We start from the raw sequence: 16465 nt of genomic DNA on the forward strand, positions 1-16465 counted from the left end.
ACTGACCACACATCTTGACTGTCTACACTGGCTCTTGAAATGTACCACCAGGCTGCATGTTTGAATGAAATATCAGATCCAGCTGTGTCACAGTGACCAATTAAGTGGAATTAACTCCTTGCCTGCTATGTTTTTTCTCTACTTTTGCCAATATTCCCTAAACCTAACTGTAAGAACAAAGCATGCCGTGATGGACTGCTGCATTTTAGTTAGAGAAATGTTTGAGTGAGTAGGCCTGCATTTAGCCTACCCCCTCGGTCTCCTCCTCCCCGCCTTTCTCAATCTGCCATTGGTTAGCACGAGGCAGGCTCTGGGATGATGATGCCTGGAAAGGGGGGTAAACTCGGAGCGCACGTCTCCCCTGCTGCGCACACACGCACAGCAAAAGTGAAGTGAAGATGCTTCTTCCCTTTCGATCAGCAGTCCAGCCCGTAAGCCATTCACTTCTTCTTTTTCTCCTACCAGAGCGCCAAACTGCCCTCTTCCCTGGTATACAGGAGGAACTTGCCGCTCCGGGGCTTGTCCAGGTCGGAGGAGGCAAGAGAAGGCACCGGAGATCCGGAGCGCCGTTACCACGATAGCGTATCCGTGGAGAGCTACGGGTCGGTATGGGTGCGCTGACAAAGGGACGTTACCTCTCCATGATGGGCCTCCTGCTCCTTGTTTATTGCACAGTATCCGTGATCTCCAAAGGTAAGAGCTGTGTCCGGGTGCATGCATGGCTACACTCGGTGCCACTAGGTTTTACACGCTTTTACCCGGCTTGTTAAAAAAGCATTCTGCTTGTGCCATCCTCGTGGTTACGCACCCCTTGTCACGCTTCTATCCTGTTTGTAAAGCTGTGGGCTTTGTCTGGAGATTTGAAAACATACCACTGTGAAGATTCAATTTTCAACGTGGGTTTTTGATTCCTCCACGGACTTATTGCCACTGTTTGAGCTTTCTGTTCCCCAATGTGCAGCAGAGCTTCTGATATTGATTTATCAAGCCACGGCTCGCAATGTCAAGTTCCCACACTGTTGATCTTTTTCACATTCCCCTCAAATCGATGTTAATTGTTCCATTTTCACTGAGTTCTCGCTGTCTTAATGAATCCATCATCATGACCGCGCTGCATTTAGGATGCGCTTTATTACAGGCACGCCTGTGCAACAGGCATGTCAACGCATTTTGGGGAGTTTATGGTGTGGTTCTGCGAACGTCGATCTTCCTTTTAAAACGATATCATGAATTGGATACAGTGTATTTTTAAAGAAGTGGGTATGGGAGGCTATTTCAGAAGGGCGCAGGGACACAGTATGTTGAATTCAAGCACAAAATAATAAAAGCTTTGTGCCACTAAGCGCCTAAAAAGATCTTTGAAAGGGCGGAATGGCCCACGTCCCATGCACTTTTAAGGAACATTTTGATCATTTGTTTTAACCCACGTGCCCATGTGGTTAAAGAAATAAAGATACTGGGGTGGCTGTGCCAAGTGGGACCACATGTAAATATCTGCCACATTGTTATTTCTCTGCAAATAGTTGTATTATTTTTCTCTAATCTTTTACTATTCTTACATAACTTGCATTTGTTTATTCCATATTTATATTTCTACAACTATTATGTAAACTGTATGTTTGTCTAGTGTAGCACCAAAGCAAATTTCTTGTAAAACACCACTTGGCAATAAAGCTCCTTCTGATTCTGAGCCTGTTGAGGACTGGGCATCTGTCCCAGTTTAATGTTGTTGTTTTGTTTTTAAATAGAGAACAAAAATCAAGAAAAATATTGATTTGTAATCAATATAGGGGGAATTTGATGTAGTGACTTTTGCATAGCTGATGTTTTAGTGACTTGTAGCTGCTGTATTGAAACTCATCCATTTTATTCAAATGTTACAACATGAGCACACCACTCCACAAAAACATCTGATTTTGTCTGTGTTGAAAAATGTTCATCATTCTTTGTCTACTGTAAAGGCTGCGGCACAGAACAGATTCTTCAGATCCCTGGTGATGTAGGTTATAGGTGAGTGTGCAAAGTGATGGTATTCGAATCTGCTGTGATATTATCGTTTCCCCCTGTGGAGCCACATGTTCTGAAGTCACTGTATGGCAGCCCACGGAGCTGAACTGCGCACAGTAATAGATTGAGGTCATAGCATCACGACTCCATTGCCCACTACAGTCACTGAACAAGGGTGTGCAAAGTCGCCTGTTAGACTGAGCACAGGAACACTCCAGCTTTTCCATCTTATTGGTGAATCTGGTGGAATGGATGGTTTTTATATTACATTGTGTTGTGTATTGTGAGGAAATTGTGCACCAAATACTAAAGTTGCATTTAAGAGTTTAGTATGCAGCGTGCATGTGACTGTGTAGAAAAGAACGTTATTAAAGGACAGTATTTTTTTCGGTTTTGTGAAAGGCAAACAGGTGCCATGTCTTGTTGAGCAAATTCTCGCAAAACTGTTAAGGCCATCTGTTAAAGAAAACAATAATTACAATCCAGCTTTGCATCTAAACCAGTGGCCCCCACCATTGTTGGTTTGTGACCCCTTAAAATGAAACAGTGTCTCCTTAGAATCCTTATCAGTTTCATACAGTGTAGTTATGAGCTATGAGATGTTTAAGGGGTACTCCAGCTATTTATTGTTGCTTAAACATAACATTGGGGGACTCACAAGAGACAGTTTGAAGCAGCAGAGGCCAAGATATGCTGACCTTTGGTCCCTAGCATAGGTTAAGTTCCATAATGCAGATTGATAGCATTTTTCATTAGACCCTAACTGTCTGAAGAATGCACATACACATCTTTTGTAATGCAGGCTTTCTGTTAAAAATGGTATGTTTCAAGCCTAAACCCTGATGACATCATCTGGGTTAGCTGATGACATCATTGGGGTTATCTCGACAAAACTATCCAGAATTCCACAAGAAAAACAAAGATTAGAGAAATATCTGAAAGATGGAATTTTGTATAGAAACAAATATATGTTTTCCTGCACCGTGAATAATCTTGTGACCCTTAAACCCTAGCTCGGGAAACAGTTATTCAGACTAGAGATAAAAAGGCTTATCATACAAGCAGATGTGCATCTTTGCTCTATGCAAATATGCGCTAGTAAATAGTTTTTATGTTAAATGTGTGCAGTAGCATGCATTATACAGTTTTGATCATTAGTTCCCAAAATGGCAGCGTTTGAAACTGAGGGATTACAATACCGAAAAACCCCGACATCAGTCAACTCCTCTGAGGAATCTCGTTTCCCAAACTATGTTGCTCTACTGTGCACCAAAGGATTCATAAAGAAAAGTTCAAAGAGGCAAAGGATGTAACAGTTGTGAGTCAGATGTTTTCTGGATGGAGGGTTTGTTCACTGCTGGTTAGAAGACAGTTTGATTTAAAATGTTATTCAGTGTTTATATTTATCACTTTGTGCGATAGACTATGTCATCCCAGAATATTTATATTGGGCAAACAGGCCAAATCTGTGGTTTCTCACTTAAAGAGACTGTGGCTTTTGTTGTTAACACAGACACATCTACTGAAGGGTTGCAGCAAACAATTATTTTTCTTGTGATTAATCTGCCAGTCTTTTCTTGTCTTTTTGTCTATGAATAGAAATGTCCATCATACAAAGTGGCATCTTCATGTCCCTTGTTTTATCTGAGCATCAATCAAAAACACAACGATATTCTGTGAACTATTGTGAGAAGTTAAAATTTTTAGGTGTTGAAGAATGAAATGATTAAATTAATTATCAAAATAGATACATTTTCTGTCAATTAATAATCAACTAATCAACCAATTATTTTAGCTCTAGAAGCAGCTACATAGAAATTTCACTTAAAGCATCCATTGTGGCTACAGGAATCAAAGTGACATTGCGTCTCCAGCTCCTCATATACAGCACAAACACCTTCTGTGTTGCCATTTCTCGGCACATCACATCAGTCTCAAAGGCCATAGATGTAACGACAGGTGTCACACGGACATTTCCCCACACGGTTGACTGTATGAACCAAACAGCAGCAAACACAGCAGTCGGCCGCAGCGGATAGCGCTAGCTTGCGCTCAGCGAGATTTAAGCTCTTAAGGAACAGTGGTGATATTCGCAGGCCTCGTTGGCTGGGAACGAGACTCACGCAAGGGGTCACAAAGGAGGGCTCCTCTGTGTAACGTGTCCATGAAAAAGCATGGCGTGGTCCAGAGGGAAACTTTAAAAGGCTTTTCAATCGTGTTGCACAGTACTGGTCATGAAACACATTAGAGATATTTCAAAGTCCAGTTTCCTGAGCAGTGATATTAGAAGGGCCTTCCTCATAGATCACTTATTGCATATTACCATGTATTTATCTCCTAATGAAGCCCTACTTAGAGATGCAAAAAGGCTGTCTGATATTTGATATAACCTGGCTTCTGATGAGGCTCTTGTTGATTTCATTTGACACGCAGGCGTATTTATTTGGGACTTGATGATTAATTCTTGTGATATGTGATTTAGCAAGAGAGAGCTGTTGTGTATAGAGTAAGAAAAATAATGAGTAAGGGGATTATGTGATATTTGATTGAGGATTGCTGATGTCACCCAGTTCATTTGCCAGTAATTCAACATGCTCTTCTGTAAGTTTTCCTAATGCTAAATATGATTAGAAGAATGTGTGGAGCTGCTAAGGTTTGCCTTTGTGGAAAGTCAGATTGCACATGTGCCCAGGCCCCTGGTGGTCACCTCATTTGATAAACATTAGCAGCATCCAACATCTTGCAGCTCCACAGATGCACAATTGTATCAAGTCTCACTGAAGTAACCATTGCCACATGGCGTGTGATGCCGTGCCTCTCTGTTTTCTGCCGCTGCAACCTTATTTGACAAGTGGACTTGTCAATTCTCCCCGGGCTTTAGTTCACCCTTGACCTTGCGCTGTGGATTGTACCTCTTTGTTCTTGTTCTTCAGGTTTGGGGGTGGGGAGGGGGGGGAGAAAGAAAAGAAAGAGACATAGCAGAGTACAAAAGATTCACAAAACTGTGGCTGCTTTTGTTTTCTAGAAAAAAAAAATCTCAAGGTTTTTATATTTTCCTGTGTACAAGGCTTTCATGAAAACATACAAAGGTCAAATCTGTTATTTTTCTTCAGAGAAAGTAAAGGGGCTCTTATATTTTCCCTGCCGATTCCAGAATGAATCATCATAGTCAGGCTGCCGTGGGTGACAACGTGCGCAGTTCAGTGCCCAGATTTACATTTAAATGAAACCAAATGGCTGTACATTCAGAAATGATATACAGTAATGATGATGGTAATAAAAGCAAAGTCCTCTTTCATATTGGACTGGCTCCTACTCGGGATTCCTGTCATTTGGGGACTTTGCAGGTACAGTTGGTGAGTTATGTCTTTGCTACGTCAAGACTATTACCTTCACATTTCAACGAGTGGATTCATCAACGTGCTGCCTAAGAGGCTTAATGTAGTCAGCAATCAGGCCTGCAGTTCATTGGGTTCTGCAGTGACTGCATGCTACTTAGACATTCGACTTTATCCAGCTACTATATGTTATCTCTATGTTTATGCTGCAAAGACGTATAATGGCCTGGTTCCAAACCTTTGTATGGGATCTTATCTTCTTGTACGCGAGTCAGAAAAATCAGGACAGAGAACCAAAATGTGGTGAAAGAGGTTGAGATTGACACAGCTGTGGGCTATTCAAAGTCTGCTTACAGAAATAAAAACTCTTAAAGCAACATATTTCTATGGCCAACATGAGAAACAGTGAAGCTGCACTAATCAATATTTTTCAGTTTTTTTTCTGGCTCAAAATGAGGCGGCGGTGGAACCACCCTGAACCGTGCCATCAACAGGCTCAAGCAAATGACAATTATCCTGTGAAAGCATATTTTCTGAAAATATAAAGGTGCCCTGTTCAACATTAAATCAAATACAACATAAAAGCTAACTGAAGTTAATTTACACAGTTAACAAACAGCAAGATGTTTTAAATCAAATCAAATAAATGACATGGTTAAGCCCAGAGACCAATACCATGGCCATAATTAGACTGAATATCTATAATATTTGATTCTGCTGGCAAAATATGATTTACACAAATGTAGAGCTCCTCCTGTTTTTGAAAATAATTGTATTAATCAGGAATTTTTACCAGAACCAAAAAGCAGATGGACACAAGCAGCAAGTTCAACACTTTATTTACAGTTCAAAAGTAATGGACTGAGGGGGTACTCTTCAGAGTGTTTTGGCGGGGCAGAAGTGGACGGCGTGGCCGGAAGAGTGAGTGAGCTGGGTCCAGTAACTGATCCGGTGTGGCTGAGAGTTTTGGCTGGCATGGTTGGCAGGCAGGGATGAAGTCCAGGTGTTTGTAGATCTGCAGACAGAGGAAGTGTAGAGTCTTAGTCTTTATAGAGCGGGTGAGTGGTGGATGCAGATCAGGTGTGCTGATGACTGACAACAGAAAGTTGTAAGAAGCACCAAGCCACAAGCCCAGGTCTTAGCTTTACGGCGCACAATTTTACTGTTTTGGTTTAGTCTCACCACTTTGAACCTGTTTTCTAGCAGCAGGCTGCTGTTTTTAGTGGAAAAGCTCTGATAAACTCACCTGCCCAGCACCAAACTAAAGACAAAGTGAACTTATAGACAGCCTGGATTGTGTGTTTAACTTCTTTGTATTTGTCTAATATTATAGCTTTCTCTTCGTTTGTAAAATATGCCGCTCTGCTGCCACACCAAAGAAAACTGTTAACAAAAAGTATTGTCACGGCTGTGACTGTGACTCTAGCTGTGTTCTGTGTTCTCCAGTGTTTTTTCTCTCTTCCCTCCTTCCTTTTGTGTTTCTGTTTTTGTGTGTGGATGTGATCCACATTCCGGGCACCTGACACTCTGGTCTCCTGCCATTCATTACCAGATTGTTTTCATCTATCCTGTGGTACAGTAGCTCTCGGCCAAAACTCTTTCTAGTGAAACTTGTTTTTCTGACTACTCTTCTTTTCGCCCTTTGATAATGTGGTTTACTCCTGTGCTCCAGGATTCTGGTACCAAGTCAAACTTGCAATTACTCACCGCTTCTACCCGGACCATCTCTGCTCACACATCTGTCCGCCCTTCTCCAGCCATTCTCACCACCCTTCTGCCTGCCATCACCAGTAACGCTCTTCCTACCCTTCAGCCATATTTTTGTCAGTAAACATTTTTACTTGAAGTCCGCTCTTGGGTCTGTTTTAAAACAAAAAAATAATATTTTCTAAATCAAATTAAACCAAATTAGACTAAATCAAAACAAAAACATAAAGATAACCTCAAAACACGACCAAACCAAGATGTAGTGTGCCAGTGGGAAAGAGCAGATTGAGTGATTAGTCTGCAGGCAGGACAAGTACCTTTAGAACACACTGGGCACAGCAGGGGTTCCAGATCACCCCAGTCAGCCACCTGCAGAGCAAACAGAACTACAGGTTAGCAACATCAAAACCCCAAGATGACACCATGGGTCATCACAACACTCATAACTGAATTGGGAAACCCTGGGTTGATTTTCCGAGTTCATGACCAGTGTTGACCGCTTGAGTGATTATGCACGTCGGGTTTAATGAAGGCAGATAACAAAAAGATATTCTGGGTACGCTGAACTTGCTTCATACTACAGACCTTAGGATTGTCCCTACCAATATCTGAGTGAACTTGTTTGCATTACCTTTGGAGTGAAGTCATAATAGATCATTCCGATGTGCCCTCCCAGAGGCTACGTCAAATTAGTGGTAGAGATACATGACTATTGCTTAGCTGTCATTTCAGAACCATGGACAGTGCACAGAGGGAACGAGCTGCAGCCACAGACAGCTGTTTGTATGAGCCTAACCTTTGCTTTTGACAGAGAACTGTTCATAAATGCAAAAAATATTTGGCATCTGCTAACGCTTTTCCCCCATTTTATTACCCAAGCGATTAATAAGTAAATCAAGAAAATAATCTGCAGATTGAGTCATATTGAAAATATGTTGCAGTTGCAGCAAACACATCTGGAAACTGAGATATTTCAGCAGCTGCATATGTACTGAATGAAATAATTACAGACAGCAGCAAATACTGACATTTTAGTAATCTATGTTCTCTTTCGCTCCTTCACCCTCAATGTGTTCTCAAGAATCAGGTGATTTGTGTCATTTAGAATTCCTCAGAAAATGCTTGAGTCATGATGGCCTAATCTGTCCTGGATGAACGCTGTAGCCTCCCATCATACTTAATCTGAGGGGACGGCAATCAGGACAGGGTGAGAAGGCCCACTCAGTCACAGTGCTAAATCATGTAACAAAGCTGCAGATACCCATCATCCATCTCAGTCAGGAGATTCAATCAGTTGTGCTCCTAGAGCCACATGTCTTCATTCCACAGTCCTGGCTAGACTGCAGCCGAGTAGGTTTCTTTTTGAATATTGCAATCTGTGTGTGAGCCCTGAGTGATACATGTGGGCACTTTTTTCCTTGTGATTTTTTAGTTTTCTCAACACTTGCGAAACAACTCCCTGAGGGTGAAAAACACTTGAGATTTAAATGTGGTAGGCGGAGGATTCACTGTACTGTATAATGATGAGGAGAAAATACTGAAGCAGAGTAAACTGCCTGGACAAAAGGATCTAGAGACAAGGTGTATTGTTTCTGCAATAAGGTTTATAGACATCTGTCTTGATATTTCATTAGTTGTTTTTTTTTTTTAGGTATTTAGCTGATATTTCTACACACATTTAGAGCAGCAACGATGCAATCTCAATTTAGTCTGCAGTGTACATACATGTATAGTCAATAATATGAAGTGCAAGAATCAAAACAACAGCCAGACAGCATTAGTTAAATATATGATATTGTAAATATCCATGGAATATTCATAAATCATAAATAATAGATAAGAACTGTGGATAGAAATAAAAGCCAAGTAGAAAAAGTCTTCTTTTTTAACTCTGTATGGGTGATAACGTTTGGAACAGCCCCCTAAACACACACATATCCTTAATAATGTAGTATACAAAACTGTGCTTTAATAGCTATTAATTGAAAATCATATTAACTTCTGTAATGTTTGAAGATTCTTACATGTGCTCTAAATAAACATATTTATTACCACAAACTGTAATTAATCATACTTGTACTGTGGAGCAATTCCTCTCACAAGTAGAACAACGCCTTTATAGAAAACTGCACTAATGTGTGTTTTTTCACATTAATTTGGCCTCTGCTGTACAGCAAATGCTGGCACTACATTGGTGCTGTAATATACTCCAAATTTAGAGGTGTCAGGTTGCGCAGGCACCCTGAACTTCTTCATATCTGTGTTTACAGATGGTGTGCACCAGATGAGCTTTTTACAAGGCTGCTTTATGATAGCATCCTATTTAGCAAAGCTCCAAGCAGCCATAAGGCGTACTGGGGGATGTGTGTGTGTGTGTGTGTGTGTGTGTGTGAGAGAGTGCGCCTGCATGCACACACACATAGTAATTAGGAAACCCACACACAGTCCTGTGTAAATTTTATTTATCCTACATTGATGGCTGTATTTGATAGCATCATGGTATGAGCTTCTATAGAATCCGAGTCAAGTGAAAGGCGAGGCCTCATCTCTTATCAAGTCAGAGAGAATTCAATATTGTTATCGAAAAACATGTCCCCTTGATGTATGAGTCACGGCTGAAATCTATGTCAGCCAATCTCAAGTAAATGGCCTGGAGTGAATCTCACATAGTCCATCCGTTGGAACCAAAGTATACGTTGGAGTGTCATTATTTTGTATATTGCATGGTGTCAACCACCTTTTGTTTTAATTTGTCATTTTAGTGGCTATAAGGATGGCAATGTCACTCTGTCGCTCCACTACTTTTATCCAAACTGAACCATCTAACTATTGGATGGATTACCGGGAAATTTGGTTCAGACATTCATGCTAAGAGGATGAAGATCCACGACCTCAAACAGGTGACTGTAAACAATTTTTACATCCCGTAAGATATCTCACAATATTTCAAAACCTTTTATGTTCACTTTGTCATTGTGAGCGTTGTGTCATGTTGATGTCAGCCTTTAGCCTTAATACATCCTCACAGAGCTGCTAGCATGGCTGTAGAGGTAAAGCAGAGAGCATAGAGACAAGAGTGAATGGTAAAAATTTATTTAGCTAAGAAAGAAGCCAGGATAGAAACCCAGCTGTGTGAGCTGCCTCCACCGAAAGGCCAGTAGTTGTAGAAAACCCTCTCCATTACATAGTCCACAGGTATTTTTCTTGGACGCCTGATGTATGGCCTTTGATATGCTAACCCTGATGGTTCTTTGCTGTTGCTGTACCCATTTTCATTGCCTTGGGTCAGCTGTTCAAACATGTCCTCTGTTGATCCATGGTGCAGCAGCAGGCCTACCGGGACAGAACAGTGCTGAAGGACAAGTTGTGATGAATGCATTGCCGAGCGTTAGTCTCAGCTCGCTGTGTCCTGTTCTGCCTGGAGGACCTCTCTGTCTCAGTGGTGGGCACATGTTAGTCATTGGACCACACTGTTTGTGACCAGTGGGTGACACACACAGGTGCTGCAGAAAATGCCAAGGAAAGGGTTTTTATCTTTACAGACACTAGTGGTAGGTGTGTGATAATTTCTCAATAAAACCCTCAATATTGGGTGATCAAAGTTTACCCTAAATATGATGACACAGCTATGTGAAAATAGTGTGAAAAAGTAGTTATCAGATGTATTTTCTTATTAAATGGAGTTATTTTAAAGCCCCTGTAGGTAGAACATTAACTCAATTCAAGGACAACTCAACAAAGACACTCTGAAATTCTTCTGTTTAAAGCCCTTTTTTTTCTTTTCTCTCTGCTGGTAAATGGCTATGGTACAAGATTGATAAAATACTTCATTAATCCCCTTGAAAGTAGTAGAGTAGCTCAGTCACATATGAATCACACAACAAAGCAAACAACTTATGTCCTCATATTGTTTGCTTTGTTGTGTGATTCATATATAAATATGATATGAAAATAAAACCTGAACAACATTAATAACCAAAGTAACACTAAAAACTAGACTCATCGGTAGACCATCCCCCAAAAGGGGGAGTGGTTATCATGGGCTTCACTTAATAATTACTGCACATTAAATTGTTAGTAAAATGTTTACTTTAAAAAAAAAAACTAAGAATACAATAATATTAACACTTGCTGGACATGAGTTAAATGAGGCCTTCTGGGCAGCACTGTGCTGCTTGTGGAAGACTTCCAATAAGTAACCAGTGACTAGAATCATTTTAGGACAGGTTCATGTTATTTTAGGTGGAAAAAATCTTCACTGCATGCTTTCAAACCTTTATTTTATGATACAGTATTTTTGCCATTTTCAGAACCTTTAGTAAATGATTCAGTCAGCAATAAAAGTTGTTGTATATTATTAACACATTTGTAAATATTTTGGAATATACACAGTATTTATCAAAAATGTAAAACTTGAATATTACTGTGATTGTTCTTTCAAATGTTACATACACTGAACAACTAATACATAATAATAATATTATACCCTAGGACATTTTGACTTTAAAGAGGTGGTATTATGCTCATTTTCAGGTTCAAAATCTTATTTAGGGGTTGTACCAGAACAGGTTTACATGGTTTTCAAAAAACACCATATTTATACTGCACATTGCTGCAGCTCCTCTTTTCACTCTGTGTTGAAGGCTTCATTTTAGCTATGGAGTGATACATCTTGTCTCTAAATGATCTTTGTTCCTAGTTAAGGACTACTAGCCAATCAGAAGCAGAGAAAGGCAGGTCAGCAAAAAGACGGTAAACAGCTTCGATTCAGCTGTAGGCTACATGTTGCCAACCAGTTTGGCAATCTGGACTGGAGCAAGAGTTTCAGAGTGGTGAGTTATTAATCTGTAACAAAAGTATCTTTCATCCATAAAGTTTTAACTAAGCTCTGTCTCTACATCACAGGAACAACTTCATGTCCACTGACTGCCTGGAGGGTAGCTAGTGTTTGGAGGGGAGAGGAGAGGTGTGCTGCAGCTCAGTGTTTTTCCACCTGTGTTTTTGAGGGCGTGTCGGATTAGACGCTCAGTGAGCATTATGACACGTATTTTCATTGTGACGTCACAAGAAAGGGAAGTAAAGGCTGGACAAACGAGCTGTTTTCATGCAGTTTTAGAGCATTGTTTTCTGTGGGAGATGGGAACTCCCTTTGGGGTGGACTTTGGGCTTTTTCACTTTGCAAACCTAGTACATGCGCAAATAAGATATATAACTCAATAAAGCAGAGGGAAAAAGCCAAAAACCATAATACCACACCTCTTTAACACAAATGAGAGCTGTTCTGTCCGTGGCACCATAGATATTATTATAAGTGCAGAGTATGGAGAAAAAATCTAATTAGCTACTTCTACACATCACAATTTACTTAAATATTCAACCTTCAAACATATTAGTCTCTCAAAGATTATCCACTGCAGCTTAAACACACATTAGAGACTTTTAAAGCACTACACAAGTAGGACTTGAGTGAGCACAATGTCTTAGCATCAAGCTGCTTTGGAAACCCATATCTGATCTGCGAATAATGACATGACTAACTCAGTCTAATTGTAGCTCAAATATTGCTAAGAAAACAGCCAAAACATTTGTCACACATGGATTAGCCCACACAGTAAAGCCTCTGAGCGAGGGCCACAATTTTGAAGAGGCACTGTGCTTGATTGACTGACCTGAATATGGCTCCTGATCACCATCTTTGTACAGTGAGAGAAGTAACTTTCCTCATTAGAAAAGTTTATTTTTCAGTTTTCTCAGTCTAAACTTTTCAGCTTCATGGCAGCTTCACATATTTTTTTCTGCGACATGTCTTCTGATGGGGATGTTAGACCAAAAAAAGTCACTATCAGCTTAGAACGAGGAAATCTAAAAAATCTGAAGTTAGCAGCACTGACTGGCCAATCAAAGTACCAGCAGCAGACCAAGAAATATTATGTTAACAACACATTTCCATGCTGTGAACTGTTTTATTTTATTTAATTTATTTTTAATTTATTTTTTTTACTGTTGTTGCTATGGTAAAGACATGTATATAGGACTGTTGTAAATTAAATGTCTAGTTGGCACATACTAGGTACAAACATTAATACGTGAAAAAATTTTAGTTCCCAAATGTAAATAACATTCATTTAGATGAATATGATTTGGAGAAGTCCATTCGTGAAGCCTATCTCGACCAACAACACTGTAAAGAAGAAGACACTTTGGAGGTTAAACTCGCGGACTGGCCGTGGGACAGAGGGCTGTTTTAGCCTGCTGTTAATTATCAACTTTACCAGCGGCTGCAATGATATAGCGATCTTTTTTAATAGCAGGAGAATCTAGACCACAGACGCATCTCACGTTTTCCTGTGGTGCCGCCGCTCAAGGGTGCGCACGCCAAATAGGATATCCACTACTACTACTTTTGTCAAACGAGAATATAAAAGTTGATTCTGTCACAGGACCTGTAGGCCGTCGACCTCCCGCTTGCTTTTAACCTGATGGTATGATCTCTGTCATCACACGCCACTGGTCGCATGCGCACACAAACACACGCTCACATCAACACAGCGTTTAGTCACGTTCAGTGCGTGAGTGTGCGTGGCTGACCAGTGTGGAGAAAAAATGCACAGGAGAACGAGCGACAGAGAAAAGGCAGAGCTGAAACTGAGAAAAGGCAGGAGGAAAGTGCTGTCAAATGCTGTAAAATTACTCATATCTTCATGATTAAGGAACATGGTGGTGTTTAAAATTTTTTAAAATAGACTACTTGCAGGGCTACCCTTATATATCATATCACAACTGCCTTTACAGAGTTAATTCTATTTTTTAATAAAAGTAGTCATGCCCTGTGGGAAAGCAGGAGGTGCGTTTGTATGGGTATAATCTGGAAAATAAAGACCTGTATACTAGTTTCAGGGGGAAGTATCTCCAGTTACTCAGATCGACCAGAGCTTCATGATGATAAACATAAATCCAGGCTCTGAGGAAAGTCAGATGCAAAACAAACAATCCTAAGTGCCCAAAACTAATATAGGCCTACATAAAATTTTAATACAGAGATTCACCACAGCATCAACACTCAAAATAGAACTTTTCAATACACAATCCCTCACAAATAAAGCATCCTTCATACAAGACCACATCATGGACAAGGGATTAGACTTCATGTGCCTGACAGAAACATGGCACCAGCCAGGGGTTTACTCAGCGCTTAATGAAGTCTGTCCCCCTGGTTACAGCTACCTGGAGAGAGCACGCAGCACTGGTCGTGGTGGCAGCCTACCTGTCATACACCGACAGAACTTGGAGCTGTCCCCCCTCCCCCTGCCTACACTGTCCTCATTTGAATGCCTAGTATTTAAATGTAAACCCCCCTTCCCCATGACAATGCTCCTCATCTACCGGCCCCCCAAACACAACTCAGCTTTCATCTCAGAGATACACGACCTTCTCACAACACTCTGCTCCACCTCTGCCAACATTATTATACTTGGAGATATTAATATTCATGTAGACAACCCCTCCTGCCACTTTGCAGCTGAGTTTCTGCAACTACTGGACTGCCTCAACCTCCAACAACATGTCGATGTCCCCACACACTGCAGGGGGCACACATTGGACCTGGTCATTTCCAACTCTGCCCCCATTAGCAACCTTCTGGCGTATGATCTGGGTGTGTCTGACCACAAGGCCATCTCAATGGAGCTGTCACTCCTTTCCTCGCACACCAAGACAAGCGTCAAATCTGCTATAGGGACCTGAAAAAGATCAACTTTTCTCTACCATACATGACATCCTCAAACCGCAAACTCACTCTCATTCAGAAGCCACAGAAGAGAGGTGCAACAATTTCATCACTAGATACCATGTAAGTAGATACCATCTGCTCCCTGCTATCCAGTTTCTCCACACTGCCTGTCCTGACTGCTGACCCACAGACAGGGATTTCCCAACCTCTCTGCAGTTTCTTTGTCATCTCACAGCGAGAGGTTGAGGACATCATCAAAAAGATGAAACCATCCACCTGTGCCCTGGAACCCTTCCGCACAGCCCTGGTAAAATCCAACCTCCATGCCATAATCCCCTCATCACAAAGGTCATTACCCACTCCCTCCAGGCTGGCCATGTTCCACCAACACTGAAAACCGCTGTCATCAGGCCATTTCTCAAAAAACCCACCCTAGACCCAGAAGTCTTTGCCAACTACAGGCTCATCTCCAACCTTCCATTCCTTTGCAAGGTGCTGGAAAAAGTAGTTGCCTCACAGCTTCAGGACCATCTAAAACAAAACGACCTGTTCGAAAAATTTCAGACTGGTTTCCGCCCTGGCCACAGCACAGAAACAGCCCTGGTCAGGGTCACAAATGACCTGCTGATGACTGCAGACGCTGGCTCCCCATCTCTTCTCATCCTCCGGGACTTGACTGCATTTGACACTGTGGACCACAACATCCTCCTCCACCGTCTAAATTCCACTATCAGTGTTTCTAACTCTGTCCATGAGTGGTTCTCATCCTACCTCACCGGGAGAACTAAGCATGTCACCTTGGGAGAGGCTAAATCCCTGACACACAACGTCACCTGTGGTGTCCCTCAAGGCTCAGTGCTCGGCCCCACCCTGTTTATTCTCTACATGCTCCCCCTTGGCCACGTCATCAGCCGGCATTTCACTACTATGCTGATGACGCTCAACTCTACCTCAAGACAAACCCAACCCCCTCTACTGCCCTGCCATCATCCACTCTGACCACCTACCTGGAGGAGGTAAAGGCGTGGATGAAGCAAAGCTTTCTGCAGCTAAACAGCTCCAAGACTGAAGCCATCTTAATCGGCACTCCACACCAGGTTCGGTCATCTGACATTCACAGCATCACCTTCTCTGGCCAAAATATTCCACTTTCAACATCAGCCACTAACCTGGGTGTTAAAATGGACTCTCATCTGACCTTTGTGGCTCACATCAAACGTCTATGCAAGACCTCCTTCTTCCACCTCAGGAACATTGCCAAACTCCGTCCCACACTCACTCCTGCAGATGCGGAAAAGCTTGTCCACACTTTTGTCTCCTATAAGCTGGACCCCTGAGAAAAGCCTTCAGAAGTTGCAGTACATCCAGAACAGCGCTGGTAGGATCCTGTTGAGGGTGTGCAAACATGACCACATCACCCCCATCCTCAAATCACTCCTTACCCACCAGTGCATCCATGGTGAAGCCACCCCCCCTACCTCAAGGAACTTCTCACCCCACAGACCTCAACACGTACCCGCCGATCTGCCTCAGCATATCTCCTGAAATCTCCCAGGACAAAGCACTGTACAATGGGAGATCGGGCTTTCTGCTCAGCTGCTCCCAGTCTGTGGAATGCTCTCCCTGACCACCTGAGGACACCACAGACTGTGGATGCTTTTAAACGTGGCCTTAAAACCCACCT

At 41.8% G+C, this 16465-nt stretch overlaps 1 protein-coding gene across 3 annotated transcripts in view; it reads left to right on the top strand.

Annotated features, from left to right (window-relative positions):
* The first annotated feature begins 249 nt into the window (after nucleotides 1-249).
* unc5db (unc-5 netrin receptor Db) overlaps nucleotides 250-16465 on the top strand; it is a 191026-nt gene continuing 174810 nt past the window's right edge. Inside the window, exon 1 of one of the 3 annotated variants that reach the window (XM_038703670.1) lies at nucleotides 250-693. In XM_038703670.1, coding sequence (XP_038559598.1) covers nucleotides 609-693 — 85 coding nt within the window. In that variant the 5' untranslated portion in view covers nucleotides 250-608. The remainder of the gene's footprint in view (nucleotides 694-16465) is intronic. The other 2 variants (XM_038703669.1, XM_038703668.1) reach the window with 2 other exon arrangements.

Source organism: Micropterus salmoides, unplaced genomic scaffold (assembly GCF_014851395.1).
Source record: "Micropterus salmoides isolate LMB-PRFRI ecotype aquatic unplaced genomic scaffold, ASM1485139v1 Ms_hic_scaffold_7, whole genome shotgun sequence".
Taxonomy (NCBI): Eukaryota; Metazoa; Chordata; class Actinopteri; order Centrarchiformes; family Centrarchidae; genus Micropterus; species Micropterus salmoides.